General features: G+C 40.9%; 2 protein-coding genes across 2 annotated transcripts in view; one reads left to right on the forward strand and one right to left on the reverse strand.

The window, feature by feature from the left end:
- The first annotated feature begins 244 nt into the window (after positions 1–244).
- Positions 245–20,150, forward strand: LOC306938979 (neurocalcin-delta B). The gene is made up of 4 exons (XM_079523399.1): positions 245–531; positions 15,637–16,086; positions 17,995–18,100; positions 18,693–20,150. The coding sequence occupies exons 2-4, from the start codon at positions 15,709–15,711 to the stop codon at positions 18,782–18,784; spliced, it is 576 nt and encodes a 191-aa protein (XP_079379525.1). The 5' UTR covers positions 245–531; positions 15,637–15,708; the 3' UTR covers positions 18,785–20,150.
- A 5,508-nt stretch (positions 20,151–25,658) lies between these two features.
- grhl2b (grainyhead-like transcription factor 2b) overlaps positions 25,659–26,467 on the reverse strand; it is a gene marked incomplete at its 5' end in the record, with an annotated part of 36,723 nt that continues 35,914 nt past the window's right edge. The window contains one exon of the mRNA XM_079523263.1: positions 25,659–25,801. Within this exon, the coding sequence (XP_079379389.1) occupies positions 25,687–25,801 (115 nt within the window). The 3' untranslated portion in view covers positions 25,659–25,686. The remainder of the gene's footprint in view (positions 25,802–26,467) is intronic.

The raw sequence follows: 26,467 nt of genomic DNA on the forward strand, positions 1-26,467 counted from the left end.
TTATGAGATTATCCATATCTAGATATAACGAAGGCTCTTTTCCCCCCACCATCCATTCATTCTTTTTGTCATCCAAGTACGTGTATGACTGACAGCTCACTGTGAGTTTTCACTCTTGGGGGGTCTGTGTGTGTCAACCCCATCATTCGGGGCGCTGGGGTGGTTTTTTGTTGCCAGGCCAACGCGCAGCCAGTCTTTCCATTGGCTCCAGGCGCACCACGTGGCCATGCTGACGTCAGGGTTGTGGGGCTTAGTGGAGAGGGTTTGCACGGCTGCACAACCTGCGGCTTGGATCGCTGGATATACTTTTGGACTTGGAAACCAACGTAACGGGAGCCGATCGAGGATCTCCAGGCAGCAACCTGTTGCTTCAAAGTCTTCTTATTTATCCACATAAATAAAAAGAAGCCACTCTCTGCTGTCACCTCGGTGGAAGAAGAAGGAAAGAAGCTCAATGGACTATCATTAAATTAAAACTTCCAGGACTACATCCCCTCCTCCCCAAAACGGCACAACAACTTGCAAAGCGAGGTAGGTGGTGGTGGTGGTTAGAAGTATGATCTGCTTCCTGTTCATTGCGTTAGCCTACAATTGTAGGCTTTATGCAGACGGCTCAGGTGAGGTTTTAATATGCAGGGTTGTTGTTTTTTTGCACGAATATGAACATGGGAGCAATATATTTGTGAATGTGTAGCCATGAAGTTCGACGATAATTGTTGAAGTTCAAGTTGTAGCCTATGGCGTTTCTCCTGAGTCCTGGTGCATATGTTGTATGCTTGTTATTGTTTGTATGATGAATAACTAAGTAACCGATACAAAAATGCAACACCAGTCTTGCAATTAAGTTGCACGGTAATGCCTGTTGAGTTAATTTAACTATGCGAATCAATGTACAAATGGACCATTTGTACATTCGCAGAGTCTCAAAAGACTGGCAGAAGTCAGGATCTATAGGGATACATTAAAAGTTTAAACGTCTGTCGGCTGATGCCGTTGCTTCCTAAAGGTTTAGAATGGCAGAAGGGTTTGTTTTTCCGTTTATAATAACGTTTCTCGACCATTTTTGTAGAATGAATTATAACTATAAGAACAGGAAGTGAAAGGAAAAACATTTCTTGTATAGTGGAATTAGTCTAAGGTTTAGTCTAAGTGTTTAGTCAGACAAATTATAGTTCACATTCTCACCCTCTAATCATAATCTTTTTTTTTTACTGAGCTCAAGGGGGCAAAATGGCAAATTTTGATCTTTGATTTGGCCACAGAAAACTTGCATCATACTGTATATAAAATATAATATACCAAAATATGGACAGATTTTCACTTCGCCTATCGTTCTATTGTCACTATCTGGTTAATCGATGACAAATAGTCTAAGGTTTAGTCAGACAAATTATAGTTCACATTCTCACCCTCTAATCATAATCTTTTTTTTTTACTGAGCTCAAGGGGGCAAAATGGCAAATTTTGATCTTTGATTTGGCCACAGAAAACTTGCATCATACTGTATATAAAATATAATATACCAAAATATGGACAGATTTTCACTTCGCCTATCGTTCTATTTTCACTATCTGGTTAATCGATGACAAATGAATGATGAAATACACAGCCTGGGAGCGACTGACATTTCCCCAAATGCTTCGACAGGGCAACAGAGAACAGCTTCTGAGGAAGCCCATTGAGATGGAGAGGGAGGGGGAGAGGGGGGCAAAGAGAACTTGAGAATGACAGGGATGAAAAAATAGAAGACAAACATTCACAGACTGAGAGATGGGAGGGTGGGGTGTCTGATTGGTAGATCAGTGGTTCCCAAAGTGGAACCAAATGGACCCGTCCTTATGGGTCTCTAACTCAAATATTACAATTGTACATTTGTACACTCTCAGAGTTAAATTAACATTTGATTTTACAATTTAAATTGTGGGTAAAAGCAAAGCAAAGTTCTTTGTTTACCCAGGGTGAATGGACTAAGCTCGACGAACTTGTTTACAGCCAGACCCTGCTCATAGAACATTTCATGTTAGGGGTTCAATGCCTTGCTCAAGGGCACTTCAGCGGTGGTAATTTTAACGTGCCGGTCCGGGGATACGAACTGGCGACCTTCCGATAACAAGACCGCTCCGCAAACCGTTCGGCCACCGCTGCCCCAAAGATAGAAATTAAATGGGGGTCCGTCCGTAGCCAAATGCATTACAAACTGGGGGTCCTTGTCAACATTAAAAAGGTTGAGAATCATTGCTAGAGCCGTACAAATCTTCTCTTATGGGGGTCCCTGGCATATCTTTTCAAATGGGGGTCCGTGAGCTTATTAAGTGTCAATTTGGGGGTCCTTGACATGAAAAGGTTTGGGAACCACTGTGCTAGATGATAGAACGGATACCGGAGAACTCGCCAGTTTTACCAAGTCGCCACGGCAATTCTTCATCAATGTCTTCATCGTTACGCTAACATGCTGTCTTCATCAGTGTAGTATGTCAAACCCACAGATGTTATAGTTCATTTCCAAAGTTATCAAATTATTTTGTGTACTTAAGTAAAACAATTGAGTACTTTTTCCACCACTGTATGCCTATCTGTTGGCCAGGTATAGTAGTGACTCATCACAACCAAAATGGTGCACCCCCCGAATTTGCATACCAAAGGTGCGAGGTTTGCAAGCCCTATTAAGTGGTCAGCTAGATCAGGGGTGTTCAACTGATTGTGAACGAGGGACCACCACCCTGACTTCGAATCAACCTGGGGACCACTGTATTGTGTTGGGTGGGGATATGGGCTAAGTTAACACTTGCTATGCATCCATACATCCCACTGTTTCTCAACCGTTGACTACTACTGGTAAAATGTCCTAAAAACTAAACCAAACAATCCGGTGCACTTCCCCCTTATTGAGATTCTAACTCCCTTTTTCTGTTGAATTTCTTGAACTCCAACTTGTCTGTAAATGACTACATGGATGGACTCATCATAGGTCATTCAGTTCACGGTTTCTCAACTAGTGGAAAGTACATTGAAAACAATTCAACAAATCCTACATTACTAAATGCATGGTCAGGGACCACATGCAATACCTCCACGGACCACCAGTGGTCCACGGACCACCTGTTGAAAACCCATGAGCTAGAGCTAGATAATGATAAAAAGGTGAGTATACAATGACAATGACAAGTACTAAGTCGATATGTTTACTAATGAATTACATTGTTTCGGTACTTTTAGCTTTCCTTTCTCTAGTTTAAACTCTAAACAACTATCCCCTCTCTCTCTCTCAATTCAATGCAATGTAGATGAAGTAAAACTAAAATGCACTAAATCGCGGCGAGTTGGTAAACTGGCGAGTTCTCCGGATACCGGAGAAAGGCTGCATGGACTGTCTGTCTCCACCGCCAAGAAAACCTGTGGAGGTGGTCACAATAAGGGTGGAGGTGGTGGTCACACAAGGGTGGAGTCTAGAGATAATGGCCCCCTTTAGTGTGGTTGAATCGTCCCTCCAACGCGCTTTAGGATGCCGAATGTATACTCTAAATTTAAACCTTGTTCTATATTGGGTCCATGTGGGTGTTTTTGTGTGCTTGTATTTTGGCCCAGACTGGTCACGGTATGGTGGCAGCGTCCCCTGTAGTTAGCTAGTCTCGTCTGTGCTGCTGTGTGTGTGTGTGTGCCGTTGAATTGGAAGTTTGAACTCGGCCTTCAGAAAGGACACTGAATGACAAATGGAGAGCGGTTGATGATTATGGCGCAGGGAGAATGCAAAATAATTGAATGAACAAAAGTGAGTGGAAACAAATGCTAAAGAGAATGTAGAAGGAAGGAACCATATAAAGAATTGAATGAACAAAAGTGAGTGGAAACAAATACTAAAGAGAATGTAGAGAAGGAACCATATTGACTATTCTGAGACAATAATGGATGTTTTGCATAGAAAGCCACATGGTAATAGGTGGTGCTGCATTTCCAGAATGAGGTCATGGCAGACTGTGACAGATGAGCTGGAGCCAGGGTTCAGTTCTGTAAGCAGATTGACATTTCAATCGACATATTGTGAACATATAGCTTTTGTTCTTTACAGAAGACTCTCTGGCATGTCTGTATAAGCATGTGTTTGTGGAGGCTATCTAATCCGGGGGGGGGGGGGGGGTTTGTTTGTTTGTGTGTGTGTGTGTGTGTGTGTGTGTGTGTGTGTGTGTGTGTGTGTGTGTGTGTGTGTGTGTGTGTGTGTGTGTGTGTGTGTGTGTGTGTGTGTGTGTGTGTGTGTGTGTGTGTGTGTGTGTGTGTGTGTGTGTGTGTGTGTGTGTGTGTGTGTGGTCATGATATAGACTCAGGCAAACTCCCTGAATGACAGTGAAAGTTTTTTTGTCAAATAGGTTTTTATTGAACAGATTATTAAACAAACATTATGATATGAAATACATTTTTCTTTTATAGAAAACAAAAAATGAAAGAAAAAAAGAGAAATCCCTCCCATCCATACTGCTCAGTGACACCGCATACTATAGAATAAGATGATAGAAAGCTCATGGAAAACATCTGAAAAGAAAATGGCGTACAGTCAACCATATCAATCCTGTATCCTGTCTATTAATCGTTTCTACTCAGGTAATGGACAAGGGGCAGCCAAACCTTATCAAACTGTCTCTCCCTGTTTCTCAGGAAGTACCTTATTCTCTCAAGATGAAGTGTACTAGTCATTTCATTTAGCCAGTGCTTGAATGCTGGAGGCTCCTCCTTTTTCCAGTGCGTCAAAAGACAGTGAAAGTGAATGTGATCATGATATAGAGAGGCAGAATGTGTGAATTTAACAAACCTCGTGAGTGTGAGTGAGAGAGTCATTTGACTTCAATTAACCACTAGCGTCCCTATTCTGTACATATCATTCATGGTACACAAACTTTTTTACTTAAACCATTTCCTACAAGCTCAAAATGTGTCTCAGTGTATTCTGAGCTTGTAAATTGGCTATTTTCAGCAAAAAAGATTTGGTGTAGACTAGGGGGAAAAAGGAGGTTGCCAACTAAACTAAGTTAACAAATTAACTTAATTAAGCAGTCACCGTCTCTGTCTCATGTTGTTCTTTCTTAATTCTACAGAGTATACTAATAGAGATCGACTACTATACAATCAAATAAATCTGTATACAAGATAATTTCAGAGAGGGAGGGAAATACTAACTGTTAACTAATACTAACTGTTAACTACATTAAAACATTTCGCGGGGGGTTGGTAAAGGGGCGAGTCGTTTGGTATTCTTCTGGACATATCATGGTACACAAACTTTTTTACTTAAACCATTTTCTACAAGCTCAAAATGTGTCTCAGTGTATTCTGAGCTTGTAAATTGGCTATTTTCAGCAAAAAAGATTTAGTGTAGACTAGGGAAAAAAAGGAGGTTGCCAAGTTTGCCAACTATGCCAAGTAAGTACTACAGACCCTACGGGACCAGGTCAATAACGTGTAGGGAAGGGATCAAGGGGTTAATGAAACTCATGTTGTCACAGACCCTGTGGATGCTGACATCTGTCTCAAGCACACTAGGAATTTTCAGCTGACATTTTTTAGGTTGCCCGGGCGGCAGCAGCAGCCAAGCTCTGACCTTACAAAAGACAGATGAGATAGGCCATAGGTGACAGTAAGAAATGCTTCAGCGAGCGACCTTAAAGTCGTGATCTGTGATACTTGCAATGTGAGTCCTCCTTGCTCTCTAGAAGTTAACGTCACGGCACCACAGTAGAGGCCAATGGTTTGGCTTGGAATGTGTAACGGGTATCACAAATGTGTCAAAATCCAGCAAACAAGTTTAGGGACAAATGAGGCAATTAAGAGAAATATTATTATTATGAAATATTCTGTCTGGTAGTGGCTAGACTGGCTACAGGAGTTGCCTGTGAAATCAGGGGTAACTGCCAAACGTAGTAGAAATTGGGGCAAATTATTGCATTTGATGAAGAACTTAAATAATACTGTTGCCCAAACTAGTCTAAAAGTGGTCATGTATGAATTCGGAAGAACTTGAAGTGGGAAGTTATTATTATTATGGGATGTGAGAGTTGCTTGTGGAAACGTTGCATTAGTGCCAATGTTTGCATTCCTTTCTGGTATACAGTATTTACTATTCCATCTTCTGCCCACAACATAAATTCATTGAAATCTGCCTCCACACACAGAGAATTTAAATGTTTGCCTCCACAGCGAATTTAAATATCAACAGAAAAGCTGTCAAACTGAGTGCATAACAAAGATGATGTACTTTTGGGAACAGATTCACTTTCAGGACTCATTGTGCTTTTTATAAATAACTCTTTTGAACTACAAGCTACCTATGCCAGATTTCTGGAGAGTCCACCTAGCCCACAGTTATGTTTTTTGACTGATATCTTGTAGTATACTGTAGGTAGGTAGGTACGTAGAAGATAGTTTACACACACACACACACACACACACACACACACACACACACACACACACACACACACACACACACACACACACACACACGTACAGTAAACTAGTCTACAATCTCAAAACAACTTGTCACATCACAAGCTGGTAGATAAGTAATTTTTTTAAAAAAACATATTTTTCATGTTTGTTTTTTTCATTTCACATAATTTTGGCTTCATAATTGCAGATACAGATGTCATAAAAAGTTAAAATGGCCATTCGGGCTCGTGCGTGCGTGCGTGCATGCGTGCTCGTCTATCAGGTGGTGAATGAATGACCTCATCCCTGCAACCAACCTGGTCAGAGCTGGATCATATTTCATCATGAATGTGTCATTCATGATGTGTGTCAAATGGAAACTTCTCTGTCCACAATCGGGCCTCTGTCCTGTCCTCCTCCACCTTGGCTCTGTGCTTTTAATGCCTGCTTTTTCTTCTCTTGTTTGCATTCTTTATTCTTGCCTCTTGGATTATTTGAGGGGCTCTTGGTCTAAGAAGCTTTAGCCTAGCCTACAGTACCTGCAGGTTATAAATGGAGTCTTCTTTCTGCCTGTTATGTAAGTGTAGATGACCTGAGAGGAATCCCTTCAGTTCGGTCTGCCAGGAATGATCCCTATTGCGTTACGGCATAAGGACGAGCACCATAAATATTGTCTCTGTTGGTCATTTTAAGTTCATGCTCAGTGGACTGGTTGTGTCCAACCATATTATAGCCTTTTTGAATGAGTACTGAGTTCTGCACAAATCATATCGATGCACAGATTGGAATAACATTCCATTATTCACCATGGTTAAAGTCCCAATAATCTATTAATACAACAATGTTGTTGTAGGGCTGGGTGATATTGACAAAATCTAATATCATTCCTGATATTTTTGACTGTGTTGTTATTGTGATGATAATATCATATACATATTTAAAAAAAAAAGCAAGCTCACAACTTTTTTTTCGTTGCATAAATCAGTGCTATTGAAAACTGCCTTTAAGTCTGTGTTTCGAAAATATTGAACCAATGGAAAGTAGTAAAAAAGCACTTTGGACAATGGACCCTCCAACTGTCTGCTAAAGCATTTTTCATTATCCTGAAAAATGTACATTTTCGATTTAGCTCTACAGCAAAAATAAAATCCATAGAAGCTTCCCTTATGGCTCTGGTGCAATTGATCCAGGGTTTTAATGAAACTGCTGTTGAACACACTTAGAGCTGTAGATAAAAGCAGTGTCTTTTCATTAGTCACCTTAACACATTGAGAGCCCACGCAAAACTGCCCAAAATCACTTTCACCTAGAAAATCCATTCACATTTTTTATAATTCAGCTGACTGTGGAGACACATGCTGGAACTTTTTACTTTGAAATGTTTTATAGTTTCTGAGTTATTTAATTTAAACGCCAAATGCATTCTCAATGGCGAAAACACAAACTTTGGCACCACGTGTAAAAAAAAAAAAAGTGTTTTGATTTTCTGATTTTTTTTTTTTTATAAAAAAATAAATAAAATAAAAAATAAAATAGAAAATATATATATATATATTTTTTTTTTCAAAGTCGTCCACAGACGTCTTTGGCTATGCACGTGCGGTAATACCCAGGACGTCCACAGACGTTTTGGGCACAAAATGTGTTAAAGGGCTGTAAACGAGGTCTGACGAATTGTGTCCGAGTTATCGCTTGTCATGATGTGAGCCTGAAAAGATACATTAATGCCAGTCACATAGAAAAGAAATGAACAGTATTCTATCAGTAGAAATATTTAGGAAATAAGCTATAAGGCTATTTAGGGCAACAAATATGTAAAAACATATATTTTCGAGTCCAAAATGTAGTATAGAACCTAGATTTCCAGGGTGACCGTGTCCTGTGATGACATGTGTGTTTATCGTGAGAGTCTGTTCTTGTCTGGCTAATACGCCTACGGTTTGAGGTCAAAGACTTTCTCTATCGCAGCCTTTGATCTTCTCAGACACAGATCAGAAAGTTTACCTAGAGCCCTGTTCTTCTTTGCTCTCGCCAAGTCCTTGACCATAAGACCAGGAGTTCTGGCCCTGGTTTGACCACGCACGGCACGCGGCTAGCCTCCTGCCAGCCGTGCCGCTGGTTATGCAACCTGTGTCGTCATTGGCTTTCTCGTAGCGTCAAGGTGTAAGAGCCTTAAAGGTTAATTGTAGTTTGGTCTCAAAGCATTCAGGTCCCAGAAATAGCTGAGTCCTTCTTAGGCTCTCATTGTCCTAGAGATGTTCAGGTGCACTTTGATCTCTTCTCCCCTCCCTTCACTTGTTCTTTTAAAAATAACACCAGAGAGGTACATGGCGTGTTATGGTTGTACATTGGGTGGAAGAGGCTGGGGTTGTGTTGTTGGTCCAAGAGTCTCTTTGGGACAAGACGAACCACCTTTATGAATAGATCTTGGAGGGTGAAGTGTCATCCTATGCGAAGTGACAGATTTTTAGGAAAGGAATCGAGTAACTTCAGACATTTTCATTACAATTTCCTGTTGTTACTTTGTGGTTTCCAAAGTTACTTTCAAACTATTTAATACTTATTTTTCTACTGGAATATTAACATGGACATCTATCAATTATTGTCTATAAATGCACCATGTCTCTGTCTGTTTGTCTGTACGTGTGTAATCCCACAACTTCAAATTCGACACACGCGTTCCACTTCCACACCCCCGCAGGGGGCGCAGTGCCCCGTGTCGAGTAAGGGCCGATTCATACTCCTATTTTACCGCTGTTTCGGCACTGTAGTGCCGAAATGTTTTCGGCTCGTCAGAAATTTTCAGTAGCACCGAAGAGCCGATTTTGACGTCACATTGTAGGCTCTACAGAGCCGAACAGATTTTTATTCGGCTCTAAAATAGGAGTATGAATCGGCCCTTAGTCGGACCCACGGTTGTCCAGAACCGTCCCAAAAAGGCCATGTCCATGGTCCCTATATGGAGCTGGCCTGTTCTGACATCACACCACTCCATATTTGGGCATGCCTGACACAGAACTCCATATATAGGAATAAAAGGGACACAGACAGATGGGTGGAACGGGTACTCTGCATTTCCGGATGGTTGTCCAGAACCAGCACCTCATTTGGCATGCGTGACAAAGAACTCCATATATGGGCATAACAGGGACACATGCATAACAACTGGGCGGGGCATGCAGCACAAAAGCCTCTGCCCGGGCTCTGGACCACTTGACCACCCCTATATCTCCATATATGGACCTGGCCTGTTGTGACGTCACATCACGGGCACCCCACCCACCGCTCTAGTACTTTGACCCATTTAGACCTGAGGCCGATTCTAAAAAAAAATCTAAATAGACAATATTCTGAAATACCTATGTTTCTGTGTCAGTCGTTCTCAAACAATTTCATGTCAAGGACTCCCAAAAGCCAAAAATATATGTAATTGGCCACCGACCCCCATCTGAGTGAAAATATGTTGTTCCAGCGACACCCCCCCCCCCCCCCCCCAGAAGCAACGATTTTTCAAAAATAGCAGATCTACAAGCTCGTAGCGCAGCACTCTGTGCCGCACTATGATCTTGTAGATCTGCTATTTTTCAATAGCTAAAACACAAAGGGGTTCCCGCCCAGAATGGGTTAAATGTCGAGTTACCCGTTGTATGGTGGCCACAGCAATCAATTGTTGACAAATGTGTCCCATTCTTTGTTTTAGATAAGATAAAGTGTCATAGTAGCAACAGCAGTAACGGTGACCTAATCAGTATAGTCTATCAACAATTAATAGGAGTGAATATTAATCATTAATCATCCAACCTAGTAGTCCATGTGCAGTTTGTGCAATGCAGTTTCACCCGAGTCAATAGTAATAATAATAATAATAATATCTCAAACTTATATAGCGCTTTTCTGAGTACCCAAAGACTCTTTACATGGGGGGGGCTTTACAGAGGTAACAACAAAATAAAAACAACTTTATTAGAAAAAGGAAAAAAACACAAAGCTAAAAGATGTACTAGTTACTTATTTTATAGAAGAGGATCAACAACTGTTTTTTTTTGTTGGTATTAACTAACCTTTAATTAAAAGTGACAAGTTTCTTTTTTTTTAAACATCTTTTCCGATTTGCTACCATAAGAGGGGCAACTAGTTATTTTTCTTCCAGTATATGGCTTGTCACCATGGTAACAGGGTCAACTTTAATGTGATTGGCCAGGCAGTAATACTGCAGTCCTACTGTGTAGTAGTTGGTTGTGTGCCATCAGACAGAGTTTATGAATGAAATTAACTGATGCCATCATCAGACAGAGTTTATGAATGAAATTAACCCATTTAGAGATTTAGATCTGAGGACGATTCTACAAATGTCATCTCAATCATGACGGTTTTCTGAAAAACGCATGTTCTCAAAACATTTTCATGTCAAGGACCCCCAAACATTATACTGTATGTAATTGGCCACCGACCCCCACCATCTGTAAATATGTTGTTCCAGGGACCCCCCAGAAGCGAAATATTTGAGTTAAGCAAACCACGCCTACTATATTTAGAGACCATTTGTAGGCTTTGTGCACCACTTCGCCTCTAGTGGCTCCAATGAAGTTCGCCCATCTTCATAATTATATAGACCATCTTTGCTATGAACCAGGTTCTCACATTGTCACTTATCTTTAGAGAATCATGTGAGTTTGACGATGGAGAGACATACAGTATGTCTCATGGCATTATTGGTATATAGAACACGGTAGGCTACTGTGTTGCAACTCAACAACTCCCCCCTGCCAAACTTTTTACATGACTAATTATCACGCAACACTCCTACAGAACATAAATAACACTGGTCCATGTGCAAAATGTGGACGATTAAAACCCCATGCTGGATGGATCAGGGGTTCTCAAAGAACCCCTGATTTTTTTTTTTGCAAGTGAATGGCTGGAAAATGGAAATGGAAGAGTTTACATAGTACACAGAGTACATGCATACACTTTCCTTAATGATTATATCTGGTTTCAGTATATATGATATATTTATTATTTTCTCTATTATTAAGGTTATTTTTGCAGTCAGTTTGTATTGGGGGTGGGGAGGGGGGGCGAGGCGGGGGTCCCGAGACATGGCCAAAGCATTTCGGATCACAATCTATAAAATGCTACAGAATAGCGCTTTGGGCATCAAAGTAAATATTTATAAAATGATTGATTTTTATTAATTTTTTCTTTCAAGCTATCAATTTGTGAAACTTATATAGACCTTAATTATTATGATTTGAAATCTAAACAAGAAGTCACCACACCAACATGGCTGCGAATAGACAGGTGACATGACAGATCAAGATGTCCCGTGTTGGAGTGATCTCTCTCTCTCTCTGTCGTGTACTTTGCCGCAGCAAGCTAGCCTGCCTGACCCAACGTTGTTGATGCTATCTGTCATTATCCCCCGCGCTAAGCTTAGGACGGGCTCTACTCCTCTCATCCTGCTATCTGTGTGCAAGGCGGGGATGAGTAGCACATTGAGCCACAGAGACACCCCCTCCCCTCTCCTCCCGGCACAGGGTTGGGGTCTGTGCCAGTGCTACTAGTAGCCGTCAGGCTCCACAACCACCACAGCCTAACGTTCTGCCACATGAGAACTTAAGACCTGCACTGTCCCGTTCTCTGGGATTAACCCATTCTGGACGGAAACGCCCTTTTGGTGTTTTAAAGCGTTATGTTATACGTTAGCTATTGAAAAATAGCAGATCTAACAAGCTCGTAGCGCGGCACCGAGTGCCGCGCTACGAGCTTGTAGATCTGCTATTTTTTGGGGGGGAAATCCTGAAAATGTGTCTCAAGTCTTTGAATGTATATTCTTTCCGAGCGAACGCTTTTAACTCAAATCTTTGCTTTTGGGAGGTCCCTGGAACAACATATTTTCAAATGGGGGTCGGCGGCCAATTACATATCATTTTTGGGGTCGTTGACATGAAATATAGAAACGGGTATTTCAGAAAACTGTCAAGACTTTTTTTTTTTGTCGGGCTTAAATGGATTAATGACTCCTGCTTGACTCTGGCACACTTGCACATGGACTACTGGGATGTGCGACATTGTGCACCACAAGCCGTGACAGATGCTTGTTGCGGTTCTGAGGATAACGTTTTGTAAGGTTTATTTATTACTCATTGGGTACTATACTCATGTTTGGTACTGTACATACTATCTATATACTGCTAAAAGGCCTGTTCATATATCTCTCTCATTCATTCATTCATTCATTCATTCAAGTTTTTATTTATTCTCGAAATTTCACTGAGTAATCAAACTTATTTTCAGTGTCGTCGAGTAATACAATATCATATAAAAATCAGAAGATCAGGAAAAGGAAAACAAAAGGTATACATATGAATAACATATAGGTTACAAATAGAAGCTAAGACACATTTCAAAAGGATCTAGAAACAGTTACATATTGTGGGGATCTGTATGCTCACCAAGGTTCTAAAACGTCTCGGGGGCACCAATGTGGTACATTTTTTAATGTAGTTTGCCGGTCATTCCATGTATTGGGGCCACAGAATCTAAAAGCAATTTCAGAGTTAACTTTTGGTACCTTGAATTTGGGGAAATGACTTGATCTGGTGTGGTAGGGTTCAGAGTCCATTTTCAGAAATGATGAGATCATATTCAAAGTGATAGTCACTCGGTACTGTATATCCATTCATATATCCACTCACAATAGATGTATATCAGGCATATATTCACTGTAATATATTCATCTCATCTCTCACTGTTAGACCGATTGTACATTTTTGAGTGGTGTAAACCACTCCTACAACTGGCTTTTGTGTGCAGAAAAAAATGAGCATGGTTGCTATGTTCAAAATAATTTCTGACGTAATTAAATCACACCCGGGTGAACTGGATGACCGTAGCAACCATGGTCATTTTCTCTGCACAGAAAAAGCCAGTTGTGAAATCACATCCGGGTGTGATTTCATTACGTCAGATCAGAGCTGATCAGGCTACATAATACCTTACCTTATTTCATTACGTCAGACATTACGTCAGACCACAGCTGATCATGCTATATAAAACCTTACACCACTCAGTTCACACAGGTGTGATTTTTATTATATAATTATCCAGATACTGCTGAATTCTGCATAGGAGTACCTCTCTCTATTCTTACCTGTACTTGGGGGCAGCGGTGGCTCAGTGGTAGAGTGGCTGTATGGTAACCGCAAGGTTGCCAGTTCGAACCCTGTGGGCTCCCCCAGAGTTAGTGTCGAAGTGTCCTTGAGCAAGACTCTGAACCCCTAATTGCTCCTGATGTGCTGGTTGGTGCCTTGCATGGTTTCCTCCGGCATCGGTGTGTGAATGTAATGCACACAAAGCGCCTTGGATAAAGGCGCTATATAAATGCACCATTTGCCATTTACTGGGTTTCACGCTTGCTGCTGTTGCTGCAAAGTGCAAACACTTGAATTTCCCCATGGTGATCAATACAAGTGTATCTTATGTTAATGATTTGTCTTTGGCTTGATGAGCTGGGTAGCAGTTAGTTAGTAGCCACTGCCGGTAGGGATCGGCAATTAATCGGTCAACACATCAGTATCGGCCGATATTGGCATTAAAATGCAATATCGGTAACAAATCGATATCAAAATAATATATCGGTTTTAGCAGATATTTTATTTTATTATTATTATGTTGAAAAAGAAATAACACAGCCTGAAGTGAAAGGGCATTTTTTATGAAGTCTACAAAATCTATCAGTGTTTTCTGGGGAAGATTTCAAAGGAGTCAACAAGTTGGAGCATGTTTTAATAAATATATACGGTATTGCATTCAAGCTGTTTATGTTTATGTTTATTATGGGCCAACATTTCAATAACTGCTTTTGTCAAATTCGCTGTTCATAAGCCTTTTTCTTGAGAATGAGATCATACCGACATCGTCACATCGGTTATATCGGTTATCGGCTATAACGGCAATTAATTATATCGGATATCGATATCGGCCAAAATGTCTCATCCGTACGTCACTAGTAGCCAGCTGTCCTGCATGGAGAAAGTGCCGAGAACATTAAGGATAGGATTTATAAACTCCATTTTAAGCTTTTATTTCCATTTTTCTCCCAAGCCATTAATTTCAGAGGAAGTGATTATCTTTTATATTGCACAACGTCGACATATGGGAGGATTAGGGCTGTCTGACGTGACCCATAGGTTGAGCCAGTGAGCGTGTATAAATATTGTGTTTGAATTTATTTGACTCTTGCGAATTAGTTTGAAGAAATTATCATGCATTTTCTTATTTTTTCTCTTTGCTGCTGTTTACATGTGGGAGATCATGCCGAATGTATCGTCAAAAGAGAAAACGCAAAATTGGTCAACATGGGTTGTACTTTAGCTGTTGAAAAATAGCAGATCTAACAAGCTCATATCGCGGCACCGAGTGCCGCGCTACGAGCTTGTAGATCTGCTATTTTGGAAAAATCGTGAAAATGTGGCCCAAATGTTTGAATATATATTCTTTCAGAGTGAACATTTTTAACTCAAATCTTTGCTTCCTTGGTCCCTGGAACAACATATTTTCAGATGGGGGTCGGCGGCCAAATACAGATAATTCTTGGGGTCCTTGACATGGAAATGTTTGAGAACGACTGACATAGAAACAGGTTTTTCGAGAAAACTGTCAGGATTTAGAAGACATTTGTATGTCTAAGTATAGAAATGGGTTAACACAAGCGCTGGTTGTGGTGACATTAAAGCTTACACGCAAAGTTTGTTACAGGAAGTTGCATCTGCAAAAAGACACAGAGCATGCCTGCAGCACTTTAGAAGACATTCTGAGTTATCAGAAAAGTCTCTTCAAAACCGGCTGTGGTTGTTGAGCAGCTTGTAGCGTTTGGTGGTCTTGTGCAGCAGCGAGCAGCATGAGTGTGTGTGTGTGTGTGCTTTCTGTGCTGTGACTCATCCTGATTCTGAAACGCTGCGTCTGTATATATCAAACCGTGTATTTTAAGCTTGTCGCTCTGCCTCCGGTCGCTCCTCTGTTTATTTATTACAGTGAGTTAGAGTAGCTTTTATTGTCTTTTTCTGTACCGGATTCTCATCTCGCCATCCTTCTCTCCTCTCTCTCCTCCCTCGCCTAATTTTCTACTCTCAAGTTCATATAAATACCTTGTATATCTAATGAGCGCGCTCTCTCTCTCTCTCTCTCTCCCTCTCTCTCTCCCTCCCCACTCTGTCACAGTTTAAAGGCTCCATCAACCTCTCGTCAACACAGCACAGCAAGCTGCAGCAGCATCCATCGGAAACAGTCGCAATGGGCAAGCAGAACAGCAAGCTCCGTCCGGAGATCATGCAGGACCTGATGGAGAACACGGACTTCACGGAGCACGAGATCATGGAGTGGTACAAGGGCTTCCTGCGGGACTGTCCCAGCGGCGCGCTCTCCATGGACGAGTTCAAGAAGATCTACGGCAACTTCTTCCCGTACGGCGACGCCTCCAAGTTCGCCGAGCACGTGTTCCGCACGTTCGACGCCAACGGCGACGGCACCATCGACTTCCGGGAGTTCATCATCGCGCTGAGCGTGACGTCGCGCGGCCGCCTGGACCAGAAGCTGAAGTGGGCCTTCAGCATGTACGACCTGGACGGCAACGGATACATCAGCAAGGCGGAGATGCTGGAGATCGTAACGGTGTGTTGAGTGTGTGTGTGTGTGTTAGGGCATTCACTTCTAGTCATTTTTACTAGTCGACTAGTTGTTTAACTACCTATTGTTCTTTTTGGGGGGGAAATAAATATTTGTACAATTAAAAACTGTACATTGGTGACTATAACTATAATCTACCTGATCTTGAGGCCTAGATGGATTTACTAGTCGACTAGTTGAATAGTCGACGTGTGTGTGTGTGTGTGTGTGTGTGTGTGTGTGTGTGTGTGTGTGTGTGTGTCCTGACATGACATCAACTTTGTTTGTTCGTTTGTTTTTTACTTTTAGTCTCATTTTTTCTGTCTTTCTATTTCTTCGTTGTTTTAGTAAATTTTTCTTACTTTCATTATTTATTTATTTTTTTAGATTATTTTTAGATTTGTTTAGTCTGTCTCTGTCTTCTTACCTTAACCCATTCTGGACGGGAACCCCTTTTGGTGTTTTAACTAAGCATTATGTTATACTTTAGCTATTGAAAAATAGCAGATCTACAAGCTCATAGCGCGCCACCGAGTGGCGCGCTATGAGCTTGTAGGTCTGCTATTTTTGAAAAATCATGAAAATGCGGCACAAAATGAATATATGTTCTTTTCAGAAGACTTTTTTTTATTTATTTCGACGTCAGGCCTAAATGGAACCATGTTGTTTTCTTTTGCCAATGTATTGCTCTAATCTACTCGCATCAGCTTCTGAATCTACACAGATTCATACTGGATAATGTCCATGTCATCATCTGCTCTGCCCCCATTTTGAGTTTCCCACAGCAGAAAACAAAAACGTCTACTGTGTAATTTGAGTGAAAAATAGCTAGTTTTTCTCTCAGGTTCGTCTGCACTGCACTTATCCATGGTGTATTTGTAGAACAAACTCCTCCTCACAGCCTCGGATCTTCCTTTTGACTCAGCATGACAACAAGCAACTATGCAATTCTACAAAGCGTTTTCCCTTGTGTGTGTACTTAACACATTTTGGGCGGGAACCCCTTTTGGTGTTTTAAGCGTTATAATTTAGCTATTGAAAAATAGCAGATCTACAAGCTCATAGCGCGCCACCGAGTGGCGCGCTACGAGTGGCGCGCTACGAGCTTGTAGGTCTGCTATTTTTGAAAAATCGTGAATGCGGCGCAAATCATTGAATATATATATCTCAGAGCGAACATTTTTAACTAAAATATTTGCTTCTGTGGGGTCCCTGGAACTACATATTTTGAGATGGGGGGTCCGTGGCCCAATAGAGATAATTCTGGGGGTCCTTGACATGAAAAAGGTTGAGCACCACTGACATAGAAACATGGGTTTTTCAGAAAAATGTTAGGATTTAGAAGCCTTTTTTTTAATCGACCTCAGTCCAAAATGGGTTAACAGCTCTAGTGTTGCTTTAAGATGGAAAAAACTCTTATTCAGCACAACATGAAGCCCTGGACATTGTCTGCTTCCCTCTAGCCACTTAATATTGGCATGTAAATTCATTAAAGCGGCTGTAAGTTACATTTTTATTTCAAACAAAAAAGATACCTCAAAATACCAAAACCGCACAGTCTGTGCAATACAAACGTATGCTAAAAATTAAAGCCAAAAAAGTTTTCCAACTTGCCCGTTGGTGTGCCCTGGGCACAAAATGTTATAAAACCACTGTCCTATTTAAATTGTACTTTCTTACATGTTCACATGTACAGGTTACAGGGGGTCCCCAACTAAGTGATTTAATATACCGGTAGCATCAAACCCTATACAACGGCTGGATGATAGTTTTTACTTGGAAAAACATTTGGGATGCATTTGAATTTTAACAGGACAATCTTTTCCGACGGAGAGTCCGTCGTGACCAAATACATGACAAAGTTTTTTGCAATCCACTAAATGGAAATGTCTTCCCCCTCCCCCCCATCTTCAGGCCATCTACAAGATGGTGTCATCAGTAATGAAGATGCCTGAGGATGAATCCACACCAGAGAAACGCACAGACAAGATCTTCAGGCAGATGGACACGAACCGAGATGGTAAGACGTTCTCACTTGAACCCATTCTGGGCGGGAACCCCCTTTTGGTGTTTAAAGCATTATGTTATGCTTTAGCTATTGAAAAATCGCAGATCTACAAGCTCTTAGCGCGGCACCACGCTACGAGGTTGTCGAGCTGCTATTTTTTTCTTTTTTTTGTGAAAGTGTGGTGCAAAACTTTGAATATAATCTAACGTTTTTAACTCAAATCTTTGCTTCTGTGGGGGTCCCTGGAACAACATATTTTCAGATGGGGACCGGTGGCCAATTACATATAATTTTGGGGGTCCTTTGACATGAAATATTGAGAACCACTGACATAGAAACATGAGGGCTTTCAGAAAACTGTCATGATTTAGAAGACATTTTAAAAGTTTCGACGTCAGGCCTAAATGGATTAAGGAGAGAAGGGAAGGAGAGAAGGTTAAGAAGGATAATGATAACGATTGAAATGAAAACTATTCTCGCTATACTCTACAGGTTTCCCAGAAAGATGTCAGATTATCTTGATTAGTCAATAATATAATATAATAAACAAATAATCAAATTAACTGTCTTTCTCTCTCACTCTCTCTCTCTCTCTCTCTCTCAGGTAAACTGTCCCTAGAGGAGTTTGTGGAGGGAGCTAAGAATGACCCATCCATCGTGCGGCTGCTTCAGTGTGACCCCAGCAGTGCACAGTAGACGACACCAAATGGACTTCTTTTCCCCCCCGCTGTGGTTTGATTTAATTCAACCGCAATTCCAAAATCACTCGACTCGACCCCAACAGTGATTCCTAACATCGCATCGCTTTTAGCCTTGAGCTGACGAGGACATTTTGTGCAGAGTTGAGGCACATATAAGGGACTACAGTACGCATACAAACACACAGCAACACGTTATTGTACGTGCTACAAATACCAAAGCTGATCATAGTTAATGTCTGTACAGTACCACGGTTTAATGCTGTCCCGTGCTTTATGAAACACAGGATATTCAATCTCTCACAGACATAACATGCGCATGCCTCTCTCTTCTCCCTCGCTCGGTGAAAACGACAATCAAGGCGGGTCCCACAACATCTGTGCTAGATGAAGGAGGACTCTTGATACCATCAAAAGACTTTTTTTGCTTTTTAGTTTTGAACACAGAATCCCATACTGTCATGTGTGTGTGGTTGTTGTTGAATTGTATAGTTTTAGATTGTCCCGACAGAGACGTGAGGTTATTTAAAAAAAAAAAACGACCTCTAGCCGTTTGAGCCCTAATCCAAGTTCTCTGTTGTTTTATTACCTTTTATCTGTTTAACATTTGTTTTTATTTTGTTTGTATTTTTTAAGACATTGCTCTCAAGTTGTGTATACGGTGGTCTGCAGGTAATTTAGAAGAGTATTGACTGATCTCCATTGTTTTAACTGTCTTGACTCAATGTGAGACTGATCTCCATTGTTCTGTTGTCTTGACTCAATATGAGACTGATCTCCATTGTTCTAACTGTCTTGACTCAATGTGAGACTGATCTCCATTGTTCTGTTGTCTTGACTCAATATGAGACTGATCTCCATTGTTTTAACTGTCTTGACTCAATGTGAGACTGATCTCCATTGTTCTGTTGTCTTGACTCAATATGAGACTGATCTCCATTGTTCTAACTGTCTTGACTCAATGTGAGACTGATCTCCATTGTTCTGTTGTCTTGACTCAATATGAGACTGATCTCCATTGTTTTAACTGTCTTGACTCAATGTGAGACTGATCTCCATTGTTCTGTTGTCTTGACTCAATATGAGACTGATCTCCATTGTTCTAACTGTCTTGACTCAATATGAGACTGATCTCCATTGTTCTAACTGTCTTGACTCAATGTGAGACTGATCTCCATTGTTCTGTTGTCTTGACTCCATGTGAACACTGGATTCAGTGCACTGTACCAGCTGTGAGACTACAAATGTTCATGACTCACTGTATGGATATGTACAAGGGATGTCTGGGAAACGTAGTTTCACCTATAGACATTTTTTGTTTTTTTCCTGTTTTCGAAAATGTGTTAAAACAATGTGACAACAAATCAGAATGGACTCATTTTTAACCTCATGTGGACATCACCTCATATCATCACACCACCTATTTATTGCAAATTGCATTTAACCCATTCTGAACGGGAACCCCTTTTGGTGTTTAAAAGCATTATGTTACACTTTATTTATTGAAAAATAGCAGATCTACAAGCTCATAGCGTGGCACTGAGTGCCGTGCTACGAGCTTGTAGGTCTGCATACAACATATTCTCAGATGGGGGTCGGTGGCCAATTACATATAATTCTGGGGCTCCTTGACATGAAAATGTTTGAGAACCACTGATGTAGAAACATATGTTTTTCTGAAAACTATCATGATTCAGAAGACATTTGTAGAATCTGCTATCAGGTCGAAATGGGTTAAATGCAAGTTGAATGTCCGTACATGGTCTCTCTACGAATATAAACCGGCACAAATGCAAACCTTCTGTTAAATATACTGAAAACGACGTTGACAAACGACCTATAAAGACACAGGAGGTGTAATCCTCTTTCTTCAAGGAATGTGTAATCAAAAGAATAGAAATAATATATTCAGTACATTGTATTCTTACCAACTCTGTTAATGTGGGGAATTTTGCCACAATGAAATACATTCACTTTTTAAGAGATGAAAATTGTACAGTATATTCATTCATATTTATGCTAGAAATTGTATGGGATGGGGGGGTGGGGCTGGGGGTGGAAGGGACCACACATTTTTGCTATGCATAAAACTTTAAACATTCATTGCTACATAATAGTGTATATCATTTAGTAATGATTACATTTGGCGTTAAGAAAATAGCTTCAGTTATTGCAATTGCGCCACGGGCTACACTCATGCAGCTGACCTGGTGTCCCTATTTTGGTTGTCATTGGAGGTGAAAATGTTAAGACTTTTTCCATTTTATTTTTTAAGCCGACAGCCTGATGCAAGGCACATTGTGGGCTTATATTTTGACAAACTTTAAAGTCTTTTAAAAAAAAATTGATTAGAATAAATTCTGTCCCAGTGTTTTGCACACATCGGTCAAAACATCTGTAATCGGTCAAGGACCACACATCTGGCATTGGTTGAGCTCTAATATTCTAGTGCTTCTCTGGGTAACGGGTACGGTCGCCCCTAAACCATCTCGCCCCTCGATTTTTCCGCCAACCTCACGCCGACCGCTCGGTCCGACGGTTCTTATATTCTTTATTTTGGTTTACTGAGAATAAGGTTAGAAATAAGTTTACTGGGGTTAAGTTTAGGTATAGGGTTAGGTTCAGGCATAGTTTTACTGAGGTTGAGGTTAGGAATAAGGTTTAGGCTTAACCGTTAAAGCATACTTTACTTTAGAAATACCAGTTCCGCCGGCTGTACGCCCGGGGCGAGTTGGTAAAAGGGGCGAGTCGTCTGTTATTCCTTCTGTGTTCTGTGCTCGTGGAAATGGTGTATGTGAGTGATGTCACAATGCAAAGAAACGGAACTGTCAACAGATCTATAAGCTCCAGAGCAAATGTCATTTGGAACTATAAGTTCAAGCTGATGACATCATGTGCACTTTTCTTTCCCAGTGTGTTGAGTGGAAACGTTTGTGTTTGCATGATCGCCCCGGTTCAGATGATGGCAGGATTACAGATACGAAATCTAAAGGGATTTAGAACTCCACTTGGGTGAAAATCAGATAAAGGATAAAGTAAAGCAAAATCCATACAGGTTCAAGCTCATGGCTGCTGTGAGCTTGTAGAAGGGCTACAAAAAATGTTGACAAAATGTCTTGGTACAAAAGCTATTCAAATGGCAGTCCGTGGTGGCCAAATACATATCAATTTGGGCGTCTCTAATATATGAAAATGTTTGAGAACCAGTGCTCTAGTACATGGGTATGCTTCACACCTGAATGCAAATGCATGAACTCAACAAAATTCCAAAAAAGGAATATAACTGCAACTGGGAATGAAAATTGCAACTCTCTATTCCCCAAAACCTCTCGAGTCTCCGCTGCCATTTCAACTCGACGACCAACGTACTTCAGTCCGATATTTCATTCAGTAGCATCTTGTGGTCAAGTGCCAAATATAGACAAATTAAAAAAAAAAAACACACAGTATTGTATCAATTTATACTGTACAATTATCTGTCGAACAAAACTGTACCATTTTGTATTGTTACTTTTTTTTTTTTTTTGCAATTTGTGTTCGGTGTAGGAATGTCCATTTTTGTTATCAAATAAAAAACAAAATGGAAAACTTGATTATCATTTATATGTAAACACATATATCATTTTTTGTAAATTGGTATTCTAGACGTGGAGATGAAGAGGTCTCTGTATTCACATCTTTATTCACTTTTCAACATAAACATGCACAATTTAAGGACCTTTAATGAACCAGCCGACAAGTGCCCTGCATCACCCTTCAGCAGGTGTTTACAATTGTTCTTGATAAGCCTTAAAAGTATCATACACTAGGGTTTGTGGCATTTGTTGATATATACCATAAATGTTCCAAAATAGCAGAAAATTGGAAACTGGACATATCAAAATCACAAGGCCTTTCAAAAAAGGTGACCTACTTTTGAACATAGTGGAGATAATCCACTGAGGTTCCTGGATAAGATGCAAAAAAAATAAAAATCCATTGTCATCAAAAGCAATAATAAATAAGACCACTAACAAATACGACATTATGAACATAGACTGGCATGCAAATAGCTGCTAAGTTATTGAAAATAAGGACCACTTAATATATTCAAACTAAGTCAAAATGTGACTATTATGTACATCACATAGCATTTAATAAAGCTAATTATGACTTATTTGGCAAACACAAAAATCTATACAAAAAGAATGTACTTTATATACAATACAAATATAAATGCCTGGTACCGTAGGTGGAAATACAATTAATCTGTTATAATGTAATGAATCTTATAAAACGTGCCAAAACATGTACAAAACCATGGAGAACAGGGACAGGTTTCCATTTACACTGGCAGCCAAATCTAGCCTGAATCAGATCTGTGCCACATCAAGATTGAAATCCGATTGGTTTACATTGTCACATGACTCATTTAAACAAATCAGATTACAATCTGGATGTGGCTCAGATTCAGATTCAGGCTGGATTTAGCTGTTGCCAGACCTACCAGACCGTGTTCTGCTGTCTGGGCGTGTCTTTTCCGGGTTTTTAGGAAATTAAACTCCACCCACGCGGCTGACTGGCCGTCGCGGCATTCAGCCGCGTAGGTGGAGCTTCTTTTCCATCCACCAGCTGTCTAAAAACCCGGAAAAGACGCCGGCAGACAGCGGAAAACGGCCGCGCCTGTCTGCCCAAGTGTGGAAACACTGTCTGGCTGCCAGTGTAAATGGGGCCTTTTTTACACCCGCTGATTTCTAGCCTGGAAACCAGATGAATCTGCCACAGGAGAAAAAAGGGAGAAAAAAAAGAAATCCCTGCAGAGATTGGTCTGGCACTCCTCAGTTTGAATTGAGCTATAGCTAAGCCCCTCCCCAAACTGCTATGGTCCAATCACAGCTAAGCATAATATGGGTTATCCCAATCTCCACCAATAGTTTTCCTATATGATAAAACATTGTTTTAAAAAAGAAATGTCACGCACATATTTTTCAGTGCATACGGCAGGCCTTGTTGACGGATTTGGAAGAGATTTTGGTCTGGTTCCAAAAATGAACCAGTATTTAATGTGTAAAACCCATGATATTTACATTGGCACGAATGAGCCCGGCTGGAAAGTGTCCAAGTGGGAGAGGGCGGGGCTTTGCTAAAGGTGAATTGCATTTTGCTCATCCCAGAGTTGTGGCGGGTGACCAAACAAGAGCCCACTATTCAAAGTGAGACTTTTTTGCTGTGACGTTGAAATCGGTTTGTAACCAAACCGCCCCTTGGAAATAAATCTTCCACGAATAATATCTATGCAGTGATATTTGTCTGGCTAGCTGATTTCCATTGACCGCGGCCATCTTGGCATCAGAGTTTGGAAGCACTCGTTTTCAGTAAGGCAATGTCCTGCTGCCTCTTGCGTTATGTGCAAATTCAAAACAGGTGGTATAGAGCGTCGCAGTCCCGCCCCCTGTCATGACGACACCAGGCCCAGGAAATGATACCCAACGGTTACGCCGCGGACAAAGCCAACTCGAGTCGTGACAAATCATGACAATAAACACAATATTTTGGACCAAACAAATAATTACAAAGAAGAAAAACTTTTTTTTCTTCTTTCTAATCCTTTTTTTGGCCCCAAAAATTGTGTTTGTTGTCATGATTTGTCACGACAAGAGTTGGCTTTGTACGAGGCTTAAAAGGTCTTTAAATAAATACTATTTGAAAAGTCTTTGAGGAAAATGAACGGAGAATCATTTCCTGGGCCCTGGTAGGGGGCGGGACTGCGACGCTCTATACTCTGGGCAGTTGAGTGATATCTAACGAGCGCTTCCCAACTGCAACACTTAGAAAAGGAATCACCTGCGAGGACACAAAGTAAACAGGCACTTTGAGGATAGAAAGAGAATAATTCAAGCTTTTCGTACAGCTGCAATGTTGGTGAGTTTGACGTTGTGTAACACAATCAGATAGGACCTTTCTGTTTGGATGAATGGGCTGCCAATGGGAAGTTGCACCTTGTTAGCACCTTGAGCAGTGTTTAGTTCCAATGGAAATTTGCATGCTCTTTGTCTCCTTAAATGACACATGATCAACAAAATTGAAAAAAGGCACAGAACAGTATGTGAGTATTTAGAATCAGTTCACGAGGGTTTTTGACTGTTGATCCAACTCTGCAATTGCCATTTCCCCTTCCTATGTCTTATAATTTCTCTCTGCTACGGTCCAATATTCAGTTATAATAACATACGATGCTGGACAGAGTAGGCCAATATTGTAACAGTTTTCTTTTTACAACATACATATTATCCATATAGATATGTAGGAGGAGCCACACAGGAACACCAGAATAAATGTCCCTCAGCTCATCGGCCAATCGTTCACAGTCTCCTTGATATCAGCCAGCTGGTGTGTCTCTTGAATCTGAGTCAATGAGATTTCACAGTCCTTTGGTCTTCTCTTGTGGAGGTTATTTCAATCGAGTATTACCTTGATTTGTAGAAGCTAAAGATTATTAAAATACAACCAAATATTTGCAGGGAAAATCGCCATTTCCATACTTAGATGTAGCCGACAAGCCTTGGAACTTGTTGCACACAGTCCAAAAAGTGAAACAGAACAAAGCCGACCAGTCATAGTTCCCTTTGGTATAGTATGTGTCCATATACGAACAGGGTAGGTTGAGAAAATGACATGGCAAAAACTGTCCTTTGTGCGGTCAGCCAACGAGCAATCAGATCTCTGTAACACTCTGGGGCACACCTAAGCTTCCATGCGCGGCCAAAAGCCGCTGGAAGCCCGGAAGAGATGCCCGGAAGAGACGCCCGGAAGAGATGCCGGCAGACAGCGGCTTTTGGCCGCGCATGGAATCGTATAGGTGTGCTTACACTGTCTGTGTGACCCTTGTAGGCGTCTAGTGGGGTCAGCCCAACGAGCCAATCAGATCTCTGTGAGTGTGACCTTGTAGGCGTCGGCGTAGCTCTCGATGTTGAGGATAAACGTGTCTTCGTTGGAATAGTGCTCGATGATGTTGTCGTCCATGTTCACCAGGATCCTGATGACACAACGACGACAGAGATGGTAAAACAGTTTTGTTTTTGTCATTAGTCACATTTTAGTCACATGGAATGTTGTTAGTCTAGTTTTAGTCGACTAAATATCATAAGATTTTAGTCGACTAAATCTGCGGTTGATTTAGTCGACTAACATGTATTTTGGCGGGCCTTGATACCAAATGACTGTTTTTACACTTGATGAAAATAGCCGATCTACAAGCTCACAACGTTGTAGCAGATCTGAGCTTATAGATCTGCTATTTTCAACATGCAACCAAGTGTAAAATGACTTATACTGGATCTCTTGTCCACTAGTCTATTCCTAACATTTTAGTCCAGTTTCTGTTGACGAAATTGTCAATATATTTAGTTTTCATTTAGTTTTCGTCAGTGAAAAAGGTAGTCGTCTTAGTTTTAGTTGACAAAAACAACACTGGAGTAAAACCTATATCATAATAATGATAAACTTATACAATTTTTTTTAAATCACACCTGTGTGAACTGAGCGGTGCAACTATACATTTACCGCGTGGGGGTCCAGCCCCGGAACATTCCAGACCCCCAGGAACACGCCCAGGGGGCCGTGTCAACCCTTCCGGGTTGCAAAACAATAATGCAAAATTCAGAGCTTTTGAGTGTAAAAGTGGACACCTCCGGTGTCTCAA

The sequence above is a fragment of the Electrona antarctica genome (assembly GCF_951216825.1).
Source record: "Electrona antarctica genome assembly, chromosome: 15".
NCBI classification, from domain to species: Eukaryota; Metazoa; Chordata; class Actinopteri; order Myctophiformes; family Myctophidae; genus Electrona; species Electrona antarctica.